This window comes from Artemia sp. Qi Xiang Cuo, chromosome 1 (genome assembly GCF_049724085.1).
Source record: "Artemia sp. Qi Xiang Cuo chromosome 1, ASM4972408v1, whole genome shotgun sequence".
NCBI classification, from domain to species: domain Eukaryota; kingdom Metazoa; phylum Arthropoda; class Branchiopoda; order Anostraca; family Artemiidae; genus Artemia; species Artemia sp. Qi Xiang Cuo.
The window spans coordinates 105,856,615-105,873,683 of NC_142794.1; the positions used below are offsets into that span (position 1 = coordinate 105,856,615).

At 36.5% G+C, this 17,069-nt stretch overlaps 1 protein-coding gene across 2 annotated transcripts in view; it reads right to left on the bottom strand.

Annotated features, from left to right (window-relative positions):
• Pi3K92E (phosphatidylinositol 3-kinase 92E) overlaps positions 1–16,613 on the bottom strand; it is a 273,282-nt gene extending 256,669 nt beyond the window's left edge. For both annotated transcript variants that reach the window (XM_089088449.1, XM_089088440.1), the window contains exon 1: positions 16,461–16,613. In XM_089088449.1, the coding sequence (XP_088944575.1) occupies positions 16,461–16,593 (133 nt within the window). In that variant the 5' untranslated portion in view covers positions 16,594–16,613. The remainder of the gene's footprint in view (positions 1–16,460) is intronic.
• Positions 16,614–17,069: the final 456 nt, after the last annotated feature.

Below are 17,069 nucleotides of genomic sequence, written 5' to 3' on the forward strand. Positions count from 1 at the left end.
GGATTGCACAAAAATTATTTGCTTAGCAATAAATTAAGCTTGTCTACATACTTGTTTTTCATTTAAAATATAGAGGTGGTTTTCACTTTAAAATGAGGAACATTTTTATTTGAATCATTCAATATTAAGTTATTATAAATTGGGCTTCTATAAATATCTCCACTACCTCTATTTATAGCATAGTTCCTATTTATATATTTTTAATCTCAATTGCCTCTCTAAAAGATTGTGGTAAGCCATTCACATTAGATATTAAAATTGCCTCCTCAAAAAGAACTAAATGGTCTGGATTTTTGAAAATATGGAGAGCCAAAGCAGAATCAAAATTTTCATTTTTATTTTCACATTTCAGGCATTTATCTATTGAAACCTTGTGTTCCTGCCAATATAAAACTTCCCACATGAACATGGGACTTGCACACAACACTACCCAATAAAGGGTCAGTTTTATCCTTTCCCAAGTTGAAAAAATGTTCAACCTTTACTTCATTTTGAAGTTAATCTATGGACAAAAGATACATTTATAGAATCTACAGAAAAACCAGAATCCTTTTGAAAATGTCATATTCATTCTTTCTTTAGGTAAAACTCTAGACTAGCTAATTTTTGCTATCTTTGAAAGGGGTTAGGTTAGGAAAATAAACTTTTAGTGTGAATCCAGGGCAAAAAATATACTCCAGGAAAATGCTGCCAAGCTACTGTGTTAACCATCTTCTGATTTGTATGTCTTAGAAATTTGCCTACTTGACAGGTCTATAGCCTAGCTATTGGAGTTTAGATAAAACACCATTATACTTTAATTTTCAGTTTCCTTTTCTCTGGTTTTAGTTCTGAAAATGCAATTCATATTAATTGAGTAAAATTCTACTCCAAAAGGAGCACGTTAGTTCCACCTCAAGTTAAACTGAGATAAATGCATGCAATTGCCTTGATTGACCAAAAACAACACCAGTTGATGTTTGCGTTTGCTTTGATTCAGACCAAATTAAATAATGAGTGATAGTGAGATAGTGATTAGATTGTTGGACAATTTAGTTGATGAAGATTATGATCATGAGAGGCATGGAAGGCAATATAAAGTTCACTTGCATTGCAAAATACTCTCAAGTGAGAGTGATCAAAAAATAAATAATGGCTCTTGGAGCCCAGAGTTTCAAAATTGTGCTCAATAAGGCTCTTGGAGCCCTGAAATTAGTTCTAGGAACAAAAAATCTTTCTCCTGGAGCCCACAAATAGGTTCTAGAACCATCAGAACTGGCTCTGCAAGCCTCATAAAAATCCATGACAGAAAGTGGAAGGCTTCTCTGGAGAAGTACAAAGGTAAAAGATTAAAAGAAAGCATGTCAAATGATGCTCTATTCAAAAAAATTTCTGAAGAATGTTCTGGTACCAAAGACGATCCCCAAGATCCATAAGAAACTTACCAAAGTTGCAAACATAACTTTCTCTGAGCCTTTGGAAATAGGGAAGCTAAAAGATTTATTTGAACACCACCCAAGGCCTGCAAATACCAATAAAATTATTGTTCCCAAAGTGAATAGTGAAATTTGGGCTACTCTCTCATCACAGCCAAAACATAGGGGTGCTAAGGCCCTACAACTGCAGCAGACTATTGTTCACTCAACCTTTTGTCTTTTAAAGGCAGCAAATGCAATTCTTGAGCTTGAAAATGAGCATATCAAAGAAATTGTCAAAAACCTAACAGATACAGTTCACATACTTGGCATCATCAATTACAATCTAAGTCTAGAAAGAAATCATGCAATGAAATTCAAAGTGAGCCCAGATTCCATGGTAGCATCAGCTTTATGCACTAATGAAGTCAAAGTAATGGAGTTTCTTTTCAGCAAAGATGTTGCTAAAACAACATCCAAATCCAAATCCATTGTGGATTTGAGAAAATCATTTGGAAGACCAAAAATGTGCAAGGGGGGGCTACTGTTATTACCAGTGGCAGAACAAGGCCCCATGTCCAATCATCACAGAAGGCAGGGCCAGGACCACCAAGAGAGGCCCAAATTCCAGAATTTTCAGAAAAGGGATTGCAAATAGCTGGTATGAACTATTTAACATACCCCAACCTTGATTTTTGTGACTTTGTTGTGAATTTCAATAGGCAGTGACAACATCTGGCTGATAACTTTAAAGCAGGGAGAATTAGTAAGTTTGTCTCAAAATTGCAGTCAATAACTGGTGATTTGAATGTTGTAGCTTCAGGCTATAAGATTGAATTTAAGAAAACACCATTAAAAGCTTTAAAACAAAAAACTAAATTTTTACATTTGAAGAAATACAGGCTATAAGAAAAGAATCTGATATTTTACTAAATAAAGGTGTTATTGTTAAAGTGCCCAAGTTAAGAATAAAGGAACTAATTTGTATTTTTCCTATTTTTACTAAAAGAAAGATGGGCTCAGTTTATTCTGAATCTTAAAAAACTAAACAAAAACATTAAATATTACAATTTTAAAATGGAAAGTGTTCAGTCTGCAGTTTTTTTAATGACAAGAAATTGTTATATGGCCTCTGTTGACCACATCAATTTTTATTATTCATGTTCTGTTGATTTTAATGATCAAATGTGGCTTTATTTTGAAGTCAATTGTTGTTATGCTTTCACATATATGCCCAAAGCTGTACCCAAAAGGGGGGGGGGGCTTTCACCCCCCCCCCCCAAAAAAAAATGTTTGTCTGACTTGCAAAAACGTAACAAAAATGGATATAAACAAATTTTGTATGTGTTTTTTGAGGGTTTTTTGTGTCAAACCTTCCCCCCCCAAAAAAAAAAATTCTAGTAAAAAACCTGGGTATGGCCTTGTATATGCCTAACAGTTTATTATCTGCCCCAAGGCTTCTTACAAAATTCATGAAACCTGTTTTTTCTCTACTTCAATGAAAAGGGCATTTGTCTGTTGTCTATTTGGATGATTCTCTCCTTCTGGAAAGGTCATATTTAGAATGTAAAACAATATCTATGAAACAGTGAAATTACTGTCAGAGCTGGGGTTTGTGATTCACCCAGGAAAGTCGGTTCTTATTTCAAGTCAACAAATAGAATTTCTGGGTTCTCTGTTAGATTTGCAATCAATGCATATTTTCCTGCAGGAAAGAAAAATTTTAAGTTTTAGATAAGGTCTACAAAATTCTTAGTCAAGAATTGGCCAAAACTCTAAGTATTCTTGTTTCAACCTTCCCAACAGTGGAATTAGGGCCTTTATATTACTGGAAAGCAGAATTGTTGAAAAATCAAGCACTAAAGTACACAAGGGGTGATCTTATGGCAAGGCTAGCTTGCCATATAATACTAGCTTTAACATTCAATGTAAGTTAAAGTTAAAGGCTAGCTTTAACATTCAATGTGAGTTCAGAACTGCAATGGTGGTTGGATATTGCCATTCACACTTCTAAAGCAATTGAGCCCAGATCAATTGACAAAAATTTGTGTAGGGATGCATCAAAACTAGGTTGGGCACTTGTGGATGAATATTCCGTAAAAACAGTCACAGGTGAATGGTCCTCAGAAGAAAAGGGATTTGACAGCAATGTTTTAGAAACAAAGGCTGTTTATCTGGGATTAAAATGCTTTGCTTAAGACATTAAAGGCATGCATATCTGGCTGCATTCAGACAATATAACCACAGTAGCTTACATAAAAAAAAATGGGAGGATCAAAATCTGAGTTTTGTAATCATTTTGCAAATAAGGACTGGTAGCTAGTATTGCAGGGTAAAGGGTGGATATTTGTGCCAAGATTTGCTAATATTGCAGATAAAGCATCACTAACATTTGATAATCAAAAAGAATGGAAATTGGATTCTGGAATATTTGTTATTTTAAATTCTTTGGTATGTCAGTCAATAAATATTGATTTGTTTGTAACTAGATTAAATTTTCAGATTAGACCATTTGTTTCATGGAAACCATATCCACCATGTTTTTTTTAGATGCATTTGCAATGAGTTGGAAGCCTCATTTCTTTTATGCATTCCCCTCATTTAGTTTACTTCTGACGACCCTTCAGAAGGTAGAAACAGAACAGGAAATTGGTATTTTGATCTTTCCAAACTTCACCACACAAGTCTCGTATCCTTTAGCCTACTATTAAAGCTTTCAATAGGAAGCCCCAAACTTCTATCAAAAATGATATTTTTACTTTGTGTCTCCCACAGAAACCAATCTTGCACCATCCATTGTCCAAGATATTATACCTAGTGGCTTGTGTTGTCTCCAGCAAGGGCTTCACCACCAAGGATATTCTCCTTCCACATTTAATGTTATCATGGATGGATGGTGAGATTTGACTAAGCACCAGTACAGGGTTTACATTGAAAAATGGATTGACTTTTGTGGAAGAAACACAATCCAGGCCTTTGAGGCAACTCAACAGCAACCTTATAAGAAAATCGAAATATATTTTCTTGTGATTATTGTCTCTTCTAATCTGCAGTTGTACTAAACCAATTCTGCTCAAGTCATCCTCAGGGCTATACTGTGGTGTTTATCCTCCCCATAGTATAGTGCAGATGGTTTGATATCATCTATTTTCCCTTCTTGTTTTAGTTTTATTTTTGTGTTTAAAGCTTTTTCCAATAGGCAATGATTAGAAGTCCTCCAAAAAAAAAGTCCCCCCAGATCCCAAATCAAATTCCAGTGAAAGTGTCATAGTGAAAGATACCTATCCTGGCTGGTCAAGCACCCTATCTCAAAGTTCTAATGATAGCTCCAATTCGGAGAATAGGACAATGATAAGTGTAGGAGCTAATGTAACCATAAATGATGATAATGGGTTTCAAGAGGTCCTCTTTAGAAGTTCTAAAAAAGGGAAAAAAATCTCCCCAATTAAAAGCATTTCCCCTCTCCCTGCCCAAGCTCCTCCCTCCAAAAACTTAGGAATTTACCTTAAAATTACTCCCACCACCCCCTTTGAAATAAAAATGATCACAGCAATAAGAGTTGCAATTTTTAAATTGCTAAAATCAATGTTCTCTCTTAACATTAACCGTGATGGATCTCTGCTAATAGCTGTAGAAGATCAGAAATCAGCAAATACAATAATTAACCTTAAATCCCTTCTGAATACCCCAATTATTGCATCTAATTGGAACCTAAAACAATCACCAACAAAAATAGTAGTTTATAATCTTCCCCTAGAGATATCTACTCAGGAGTTAAAAGAAGGCCTTTCAGATAGGGCTGGAAACACAATCCCAGTTGAGGATGTTACCCAACTTGGAAAACCCAACTCTAATGGCCTAAAAACTAGTAGATCCTTCTTATTCACACTGAAGGATAAAATTGATATCCCAGAAAAATTATTCCTATTTGGGCAAATCAAACCACACAAGGAATACAAACCTAAGCCTATTCAGTGTCAGAAGTGTTTCAAACTGGGACACACAACAAACAAATGCAATGAAATTCTCCAAGAGTGTAGTAATTGTAAATCTTTCCATCCTAAAGAGCTGACAACTTGCAACAACACTCAGCCTACATGCATCAATTGCAAAGGCCCACATGAATCTACAAATAAATCATTATGCCCTGCATACAAGAAAAGAGCTCTAACACTCCAAATATCAACAGAGAAGGCAATCCCATACCCCTTTGCAGCAATAGAAGCAAATGCTGCCCAACAATACCAAATACAGCCTGTAATGAAACCAACCGAACCCCCCAAGTCAAATGCCCCCAATGCATCAAGCACCCCATATAAAACACCATCTTCTAATCCCCCTAGTTGAAATTCCTATCAGAAGGAATCACCAAGCCAAACAGCCTCCATTTCCGGGGAGATGAGGCCAGCCTGGCCCTCCCTCCCAAAAAGAAACAAACCAGAAACACTACCAGGAATCAATCCCTTAACCAACAAACAGGATGCACTACCTAAAATGCAATCCCCAAATATATGCTTATTCATTCTAAACTGTAATGCAGTTCAGGCCATGAACATACATCAACTACAGAAAACAAAAATTATTGCAGAATTGGCAAAAATTTACATCCCAGATGATATGCTCATTCAAGCAAAAAAAAGATCTTGCTTTACTGTTAACAAAGCTGAACATTGATACACAGCCATATGAAGAATAAATCAACAACACAACATTTATCAATACTCCAATGGAATGTAAGATCACTCACAGAAAATAAGCTAAATGAACTAATATCATTTATGAATAATAATTCAATTAATATTGCTTGCCTCCAAGAAACTCATTTAACCCAAAATCAACAAATTAAGTCTCTGGGATATACTATCCTGAGAAAGGATAGATCTTCAGAGAGAAAAGGAGGTGGTGTAGCTTTATTAGTTAATAATAATGTAAAATTTTGTGGCATCAATTTTCCAGATTTTGAAAATGATGTTGATGTAATTGGTATAAGTGTTTGGCTGAATAATTTAAAAGCCTACATAATAAGCTTTTATAACCCTAATGGCCAAACTACAGATGCCAAGGATTTCTTTAATTATATAAATAATTCTAATATGTTAAAAAATATCATTATTTGTGGAGATTTCAATGCCCACAGCCTTTTATGGGGGAATAAACCAGCAAATAAAGCTGGTAAATTTATTGAGCATATGACTTCAAATAATAATGAATTAGTTGTTGCTACCCCTCCAAACCTGAATACTTATTTCAACCCCAAAAGTGGCAATTTCTCCACAATTGACCTACAAATTGTGTCTCTAAATTTTTTGAACAAAATTTACATAAATAAAATTGATAGTCTATGTACAGACCACTTTGCTATAGTTTGCTCCCTAAATGAACCTGCTGAAACTTTATCTCAAACATCCAAATATATCAACACTAAAGCAAATTGGTCTATTTTCCAAAATAAGCTAAATGATGAAATTACAAGTTTCACCCCAAGTTCATGCATTTCTAACACAACAGTTGACACATGCTGAAGCATTGACATCTTTACTAATAAATACAGCTAATCATGCTATCCCCAGGACAACACCTAAGAAAAAATTCCCTAAACAAATTCCTAAAGCATGGTGGACAAATGAGTGCCTAAATAAATGGAGGATAAAAAAGGCAGCTATGACAGAATTCATAAAAAAACCAACACCTACTACATATTTAAAAAAATTACAAGCAGAATCTAATCTAAAAACAAACTATAATAGATGCTAAATATAAATACTGGAATAATTTTGCAAATAATCTCTCCAGAGAAACAAATGAGCCAATTATACATAAAGTCAAAAGCCACATATGTGGGAAAAAGACTTCTCCCAACCCACTCCTGTATGAGCTTATACATAATAATACCCATTATGACAATGATAATGAAAAGGCTAACCTATTTGCAACTCTTTTTGTTAATAAGCTAACATCAAATAATCAAAGCAAACTGTCCACAATTCCTATGAACCCAAGTTACCAACCACGCCCAGGATCCGAGTACATAACTAATCCATTTTCAATCCAGGAATTGAATAATGCAATACATCATATTAGGTCCAAAACCAGCAGTAGCTATGACAATATACACCCTACATGGATAAAGAATCTCACACCTTCATACAAACAAGAACTGCTAAATTGTTATAATCACGCTTGGGCATCTTCTAGGTTCCCCAATATATGGAAATGTTCGTCCCTCCTACCAATCCTAAAGAAAAACAAACCAAAAGATAACCCTGAGTCTTATAGGCCCATAATGATTACACCTGTGATGGGGAAGATAATGGAGAAAATGATTTATCACAGACTCCTCTGGTTTGTTGAGAAAAATAACATGATCCCACACACTCAAACTGGATTCAGGAAATACCACTTCTCAACAGAAGCTTTCATTTTGCTAACAAATGCAATAAATGAATCTTTCTCAAAAAATAATATCCTAGTGGCAGCTTTCCTAGATTTTGAAGGAGCTTATGACAATGTGAACCACCAAATCCTTTTAAATAAACTTGCAAACCTTGGAGTACCTCCTAAGCTAGTATCATTTATTAAATCCTTCATAGAAGTGCAAAGTTTCATGGTTTGTGTTGGTTCAGCCTCTTCACCTCAAAAGACAATATCCAAAGGCCTACCTCAGGGAGCAGTCCTCAGTTGCCTCCTTTTTGCCCTATATCTCTCGGACATGAACCTACCCCACACGAATCTACAATATGCTGATGATCTGGTGCTATGGTCATCTGGCAACACCTTTCAGATAGCACAGTCAAATCTGCAAAAGTCACTTTTCCAGTTTGAAAAATTCTCTCAACATTCAGATTTACCCATTGCACCCACCAAGTCAAAAATAATTCAATTTCACCGGACGCGAAACTATGTTAATGCAAAACTAACTCTAAATAAAACAACTATACCAGAAGATAATAATATTAATTACCTAGGTCTCATGCTTGACCAAAAACTTAATTTCCACCTCCACATTTCAAACACAATTAAAAAATGTTATAGAAAAGCAAATATACTAAAAAGACTTCTTTCCACACCCTGGGGTTGTAACGAGAAAACCTTACTCCAGTTTTATAAATCACATATAAGACCCCATATTGACTATGGGCTAATTTTCTATGGTGCATGTGCAAAGACCCAGATGCAAAAAATCGAAACAACACAAAACGATATAATACATCTAATATTTGGTATTAGAAAACCCACAAGCACCAAGTTTCTGCTTATGGAGAGTGGATTAACAACAATCAGGGAGAGACATAGCTTTCTCTTGACAAAACATCTTACAAAAATTGATTCGAATAGCTCACACACCTTACATAATTGGTTAAGAAATCCAGTCATGTATAGAGGTATTGCAGATGAGTATGCCAATACTCATCTGCAAATGAGAAGTTCCCTGTACCAGCAAAGTCTATTGCACCAACTTTCCCCCAATCCCCTCCATGGAATTGGTTATTTCCCATAATAAATACTGAATTTTCAAAATGGAATAAAGATTTAACCCCCATTGCTTTTGTCCAGAAAAAATTTGCAGAACTTAATACAATTACCAATAAAAATCACTTCCAAATATTTGTTGATGGGTCAAAAATGAATGAGAAGGTTGCAAGTGGTGTTTTCCTTCCTCACCTGAAAATTGCAATGGGCGAGAGATTATTTAATAATTTATCTATAATGTCTGCTGAGTTAAATGCCATAATCATGGCATTAAAACACCTTAAGCAAAACCAACCTTTGATTGAAAATTCAAATAATATTATCATCTATTCCAACTCTTTATCAAGCCTTGAGTTGCTGGCCTCAGCTCCTCAATATAAGTTGGACATTGACACTTATCATTGTCTCAGTATTATTGATAATCTTGCTTCAAGTGGCATAAAAACTTACTTTCAGTACATTCCTACCCACTCTGGCATAAGTGGTAATCATCAGGTTGATGAAATAGCAAAAAATGCTATAAATATTGACCAGCCAAGTGGGAGACCAATCCCAATTAGAGATATTTACCGATGGAGGCTATCCAATATTAATTTTAATAAGATTAATCCTATCCTTTCCCCCTTTCCCAATAAGTATCTTTCTAAAATTTATCATAGAATTCGTTCTGGAACAAATGGACTAAATTTCCTTGCATTCTCATATAAGCTTTCTAATTCAAGTGGCTCAATTCCCCTGTCCCCTCTTTGCAGGCAGTGTAATATGAATAATGAAACAATTGACCATTGCCTATTTGAATGTAATATGCTGACGTCTGCACAACATACCTTGCTTTGTAAACTGTTAAAATACTTCAAACACCACAAAATCCCACTATCAGCCAAGAGCCTAGCCAACTATACATTCACACATAGCATAGAAATCGACATCTATCATCTTATATTTTAACTCCTAGAGTCAAAAGATCTGCTGAAAGATATCTGAATATATCTAATAAATATGAGGCAATCAAGCCAGTAGCTCTGTAGCCCACAGAGTGAAGCAAAAGGAAAAGGGCTAAATAGTTTTACTGAAAAGCCTACTGTTAAATAGAAGAAGAATTATGGAACTTTTTCACTCAGGCGTTAGATACAGTGCTAGTAATACAGCAAGGAGTGCTTTATTGGCAATTTTACCAAACCTTCAGTTAGGCAGTAATCACATCACCAAGAAGTTCATTAAAGGTGTGTTTAATAGAAGGCCTAGTCTACCCAAGATTTCTAGTATTTGGGATGTAACATGTGTATTTGATCTCTTTAGATTGCCAGCTTGGGATATTGAAAATTTTCAATCAAAGACACTAACATTTGAAAATTGAGATTTGAAAATTAGTTTTTGTCTCAAGCCCTCAACCAACATGGTTTCAAAGTTGTATGGTGGGAGGCACTTGTACCAAATCCTAACCCATTATGGGGTACCACCTCCATGTTGAAGATGCGGTAATGAGGTGCGTGGCAAGTGGCACTGTTCCCCATCTAAGGATGCATGGCAATGTGGGCTTTGTTGGGCTAACAACCCAGCAAAGATTCTTTTACCTGGTTATGATTAACAACAAAAAGCCTCAGACCAAACAGCCATTTAGATGACAACCTGTAGCACGTCCACTAACCATCCAAACAGGCCTAAGTCTCAGATCTAAGTTTGACCAGTTCCTACATTTAGTGAACTTGGTCAAGCCATCTATCATGTGCATCACTGAGACCAGCCTAAACCAAGAAATTCAGAGCAGTGAGGTTGCCATACAGAGATACATGCTCCTCAGGTGGGATCAAGAGCGTACTGACAGCACTAAATACAGAGGAGGAGGTGTTGCTGTTTATCTACAGGCCATATACCTTATTCATGCCTGAACATACCAGATTCAGCAGGCAAAGAAGCTCTGTGGGTCAGGGTGACCCTCCCAAATAAATCCATGATTGTCAGTACCATGTATAACCCTCCAACTTACCAGATTACCAGCTACCTTGAAAGCTCCCTTGAATATATTTGGGGCAAGTATGCTCAGTCTGCCATTATCCCTCAGGGAGACTTCAACGTCCATCATAGCATGTGGCTTTGCAGCAAAAATACTGATAGGGAAGGGTCAGACTTGTATGATCTATCTCTCTCTTACGGGCTGGAACAACTTGTCAATTTCAACATGTATCATGGCCCAAACCGATCATCTCATCTTGACCTCTTCCTTACAGATCACCCTGACTCCTTTAAGGTAGACATTCATGCTTTCACCAGTGACCACGTTGCCATTGTTGCCTGTGGAAACCTACATATTCTGCCTCCAGTAAAGCATGAACAAACAATCTGGCTATACAAAAGAGGTGATTGGGACAGTTTGAGAAACACTCTTTTTTGTCAGCAGTGGAGAGCCTTCCTCCTGGAAGGCCCAGAGGAAGCTGCAGATAAGTACCAGCAGGCCATAGTTGACTCTGTCAAAAAGCATATCCCTTCAAAGTGGATCCAGGTGTCCTGTAAGGATAAACCTTGGTTCAATGCCCAGTGTAAGAAGACAATCCAAGCAAAGCAAAAGGCACACAAGCAATGGCTACTTTCAAAGAGCAAAGAGGACAGAATTGCATTCATGAATGCATGCAAAGATGCAGTTTGTGCGATTCAGCAGTCCCGGGTTCAGTATAAGGAGAAATTTGCCACCAAGCTTCAACTTGCTTTGGCAAAGAGTTGGTGGAAAATTGTCAAGGAGGCTTTACTGTCGTCCAAGGGGACCACAATTCCTTCTCTCCAGAGTAACAGGACAGTGGTACAAGATCCACAGGCAAAGGCTGAAGCTCTTGCTAAGGCTTTTGCCAAATTCTCAAATCTAGACAATGACAGTAGAGAAGTGCCAAAATTCTCTGACTGAACCAACACTGTCCTGGAACATGTAAATTTTTCTGCTCCCAAGATCCTTTGCATTCTGCAGCATCTGGATGTGACCAAAGCCACGGGTCCTGACAACAAACCAAATGTTGTCCTCCAGTCCTGCAGCGCCGAACTAGCTGGACCCTTGTCATTGCTTTTCCGGCTGTGCTTTCGCTCCGGAACCTTCCCACAAACATGGAAGTCCGCCCATGTTATACCTATTCTAAAGCCAGAAGGCGATCCAACGAGCATGGGCTCCTACAGGCCTATTAGCCTTCTCTCCTGTGTTGGCAAAGTCTACGAGAGTGTCTCCAATAAAACACTCCATCAGTACCTGGAATCAAATGACCTCCTAGGCAATTGCCAATATGGATTCCACCAGAAATGCTCAACATTAGACTGCCTAGTGGCCCAGTATCAGGAGTGGATAGAACTACTGGCAATGGGATATGACATCAGGCTACTATCCTTTTACATTGCAAAAGCTTTTGACAGAGTATGGCACTGTGGCCTGCTAAAGAAACACTATATGTATGGTGTTTGCGGATGTCTGTTAAAAGTGATTGAGAGCTTTCTTTCCAATTGTTCACTGTGGGTTGTTCTTGACGGGTTTATTTCCTGCAAATATCCAGTGAAAGCAGGGGTACCCCAGGTCAATGTCTTGGGACCTATGCTTTTCCTTATCTACATAAACGACATGGGAGACAACCTCGCAAACCCTCTGCATCACTTTGCTGACAATACCACAACACACTCAGCCGTCCCTAAACACAAAGACCCAACACAAGCCTCCCTTTCCGTACAGATGGATCTTTTGAAAATTGAAAAGTGGTCTGATGCATGGATGATCAACTTCAATGCATCATAAACAAAGGAGCTTCTAATTACCCAATCAAAGGTGCCATGTGAAAACCCCAGTTTTATCTTCAAAAATGAAGCTATAAAGAGAGTTGACGAGCTTTGTCTACTGGGGATTCATTTCTCCACTGATCTCTCTTGGAACAACCACCTTGATTGGGTGAGAACCTCCTGTGCAAGAAAGCTGGGAGTTACTCTTCACTGCAAAAACCTTTTTCCATCAAGCTCAATTATCTCACTCTAAAAGTCCTGCATCAGACCCAAAACTGAATATGGATGCCCACTATATGCTGGTGCTCTGAAAACACTGTTGGCACCACTTCAGAAGATCCAGAATAGGGCAAATAGGGCAGGCTGTGCCTCTACACAAGAATTGCTCCAGCCTCTAAATGAAAGGTTTGATGTAGTGTTGATGGCTGTTTTCTACAAATACATGAATTCACCTCCCTCAGACAAGCTCTCTTGAATTGTGCCCCCCTTTGTCCAGCCGACAAGGCAGACACAAAGGCACACAGCTTGGTCCAATTATCTAAAGAGAGGATATGCCAAAAACCAAGTGCTTGAGGAATAGCTTCATCTGGCATTGCACTACTATCTGGAATGATCTTCCTGGAGATATTATCTCTGCAAATCCCTCTGTTGACACCTTCAAAAGAAGGTTCAATAGACATTTAAAACCTTGAGGCCATTGAAAGAGGTAAATGAATAGCTGCATATCAGATACTTTGAAGTACCTGGCACAGTGAATATTGGAATAAAATAAATAATAAAAATTAGCAGTTTTATTGATTCTATCAGCATGAAAGAGTTTGGGTTTTGCTCAGTTTTTCCCTTAGTAATATGATACACAATGATGATGGAACTTTTGATTTTCAAATCAATGTGTTGTTAAAAACAACAAAACTAGGCAACCACAAATCAATAGTTAAATTTTGGCCTTTTCAAGAAATGTCCCTGCATCTGGTGATGCATGTAGCTAGGTACATTAGAATGATGTCATACCCAAAAAGAGATGATGTACTTTTTCCTACATATTGTAAGCCTCATACTGCTGTTTCCATGTCATCTATTTCTAGATGGATAAAAGAAGTATTATTTCTTGCATGTGTAGATATACATGTTTATGGTGCTCATAGCACACTGTCTGCCCTGATATCCCACCTTAAAGCAAGAGGAGTTGATGTGGATAAAATCATAAGATATGTGGACTGGACAAATGACAAAATGTTTGAAAGGTTCTATAATAAACCAACTGAAAGTGGACAATAGTTATCTGTTTTTTGAAATTACTCACTGAATTTTGTTATATTTGAAATATCTTACAATAAACCAATTTTTGTACAGTGACCTCTTTTAATGAATAGGGCTATTAATGATCATTAGTGTTGGTTTAGCTCATGCTGAACTTTAAAATCTCAGTTTAACTCAAAGCAGAGCTAAGGTCCTCCTTTTGGAGTAGAATTGATAAATTAAACAAAACTTAAGAAGTTTGAATATAATTCTACTCTAAAGAAGGAGTGCCAGCATAGCTGAGAGTTCAACTGCTGTCCCAATTTCCCTTCCCATTGAACTCTCAGCATTTCATCATGAGTTTACCCACCTCATTTTACAATGACTTTAAAATGCTGGTGTTGTTTTCTGTCAATCAAGGAAATTGCATCTGTCCATCTCAGCTACACTGGCACTCCTTCTTTGAAGTAGAATTACAATCAAACTTGTTAAGTTTTTGTTTAATTTATCAATTTTAAGCCATAGAGTAAATGTTTTTTTTCTAAATCTAGGAGATCTTTGAAACCTCATAAATTGGGATTAAGCAAAATTGTGAAGCTGAAAATACTTTTGGTACTGGTGAATTAAGCAGGCCCACTGCTACAAACTAGATCAAGGAAACCAGTAACAAAACCCATCAAACAGGCTATTTGCAAGAGACTGCTGTAGATAAATGATAGCAAAGAGTTGTTTCTCAATGAGTTACAATATTTAAACAGTTGTTTTTTGGGGTTTAGGGGGGGGGGTATATAGGTTAAGTTAGGTTACATAAATAAAAGTTCAAATAGGGATAAAATCCTTTTAATAGACAGTGATGATGATAACAGTGATAGAAATTCACAAAAATACTAGATATTTTGGTCACATATACAGTGACCATCATCTACGTTAGGTTACATATTTAATATATGCTATGCTTCATCCCCTACCCCCACCCCTAATGTGCAAATATATAGCCCAAATTTGTTTCTAAACTATTATATAGTCATCCTCTTTTATTTAATTTTATTAGCATCAACCAAACTTGACTTCCTTGCAGCGCCCACATAATGCACCAGTACCAACTTCTTTTGTACTTAATCAGAAGATCTATTTTGTAAGGCTTCACTTTTATAAAAGAAAGATTTTTAAAGGTCATTGAAGGTCAGTGTCTTTTAGAGGGAGAAGGAGTGGAAAAAGGATACTTCAAAATGCACTCCCAGGAAATGCTTTAGCCAGTAGAAACATTCCTGAAAATTTCATTTTCCTAACCTAAATACTTTCCAAGGTAGCAAAAAGTAGCTTGTCTAGAATTCTACCTTTCTATAGCCTATAATGTTTACCCAAAATTACCAGAGTTCTGTAAAAATTCTAATTCTCAGTTTGTTGTCAATTGTTTTTAATACCAAAGTTTTGATACAATCTGATTTGCAACTCTTTTTGTCTGTGCTATTGGGCATTGCTACTTTTTCCTATAATGGTTTTGGACAAAACCCTTACATTGATTTGTTAACTTGATACAACTGCAATCTATGTTGTGACTCAGCTGACAAAATAAAACTTTTGGTAAAATTCTACTTTAGCTACTTTAGGCTATCTTGGAAAGAGGTTTGGTTAGGAAAATGAAACTTTCAGGGATAGATCTAAAGGCTAAAGTATGTCCCGGGAAGGTATTTTGAAGTACCTACCACCACTCCTTCTCGCTCTAGAGCAAGATGACCCTGACCTTTGATGACCTTTATAAATCTGTGTGTTATAAAAGTGAAACCTTGTAAAATAGATCTTATGATTAAAATGAAGTCCAACAAAATTATTTTCAGCCTCACAACTTCACTAAATCCTGATTTATAGAGTTTGAAAGATATGCAAATACATTTCCTAATTTGAAAATTCACATTGATATGGCTTAAAATACTACTCAAATAACAGAAATTGCATTTTCAGAACTAAAGCCAGAGAAAAAGAATCTCATAACTGAAAATTAAGGTAAAATGTTGTTTTGTCAAAATTTCAATAGGTATACCTGTCATGTAGGCAAATTTCAGGATCCTCTAGAGGGAGCAGGGGAGGAGATAAGTACTTCAAAATACCTTCCCAGGACATATTTTAGCCTGTAGACCCATCTCTGAAAGTTTCATTTTCCTAACCTCACCCCTTTCCAAGATAGGTAAAAGTAACTAAAGTAGAATTTTACCAAAACTTTAGATAACCTTACTAGCCAACAAAAGAGAAAAAACTTAAAATCTGAGTAAAATTCTAATCTAGGGACTAAGGAAGATTAGGTTATAAATTTCAACATTAGGGGGGGGGGGATAAAGTATAGCAAGGCTGCATTCAATAATGTGTCAATTATGATTATTCTGCACATTATGAAGTACAAATTGTTTTCTTAACATGTTTCCTTCTCTCCAGTTAGTTCTAGGCCTATAGGGAAATACCATATTCTAAGAAGGAGCTAGTAGAAACACTGGACCAATGCCCAACTGTGGCCAACCATGCAGAGCATGTCTATTTACTAGAATTTGATGTTATCCTAAGCCTAACTCAATGAAAGAGCCTACACATTAGGCCTATAGCCTACAAATGAAATAACACCTTTGATCTCTTCCAGCTTCCAATTTCTCTGGCAAGACAGCGGAATGATTATCCCAGTGGGTAGAAGACAGTCCACAACAATAGTCGAGGGCATAAACTGGTATCCCCATAGTTCACCTGATGAGGGGGGCATTATTGCAAATTTCTATAAGGTTTTTTCTTTTCTTCTAAGTTAACTAATAACGGCTAAACTTGAAAATAATAGATGTCTCTTTCAACTCTATTGAGTCGCATTTAAATCTTGCATGAAATTCCTTGAAATTAATTATTTTTGTTTATTTTTCTTGTTTCGTGTATAAGAAGACAAGGCTGGAATGACTATCAAACCAAGATACATTAATTTGAATTCTGAAACACTGGGGTAATCAGGGCTTATGGCAATCAAATACACTTAAATACCAGCGCCGCTATGAATAATGATAATGAAGTGCTTCATCGAAATCGTCTAAAATCATTGCGAAACGGAAAACTTAAATTTTGTCATTATACTCAGGTCTAATAGCACTAAAAAATCAACAGTAAGTCTAACAGTCTAACAATAAGAAAAAGCAGATGATTGTGTATTCAACAGCCACTGAAGAATGAATTATATATTTTATTTTAATGACT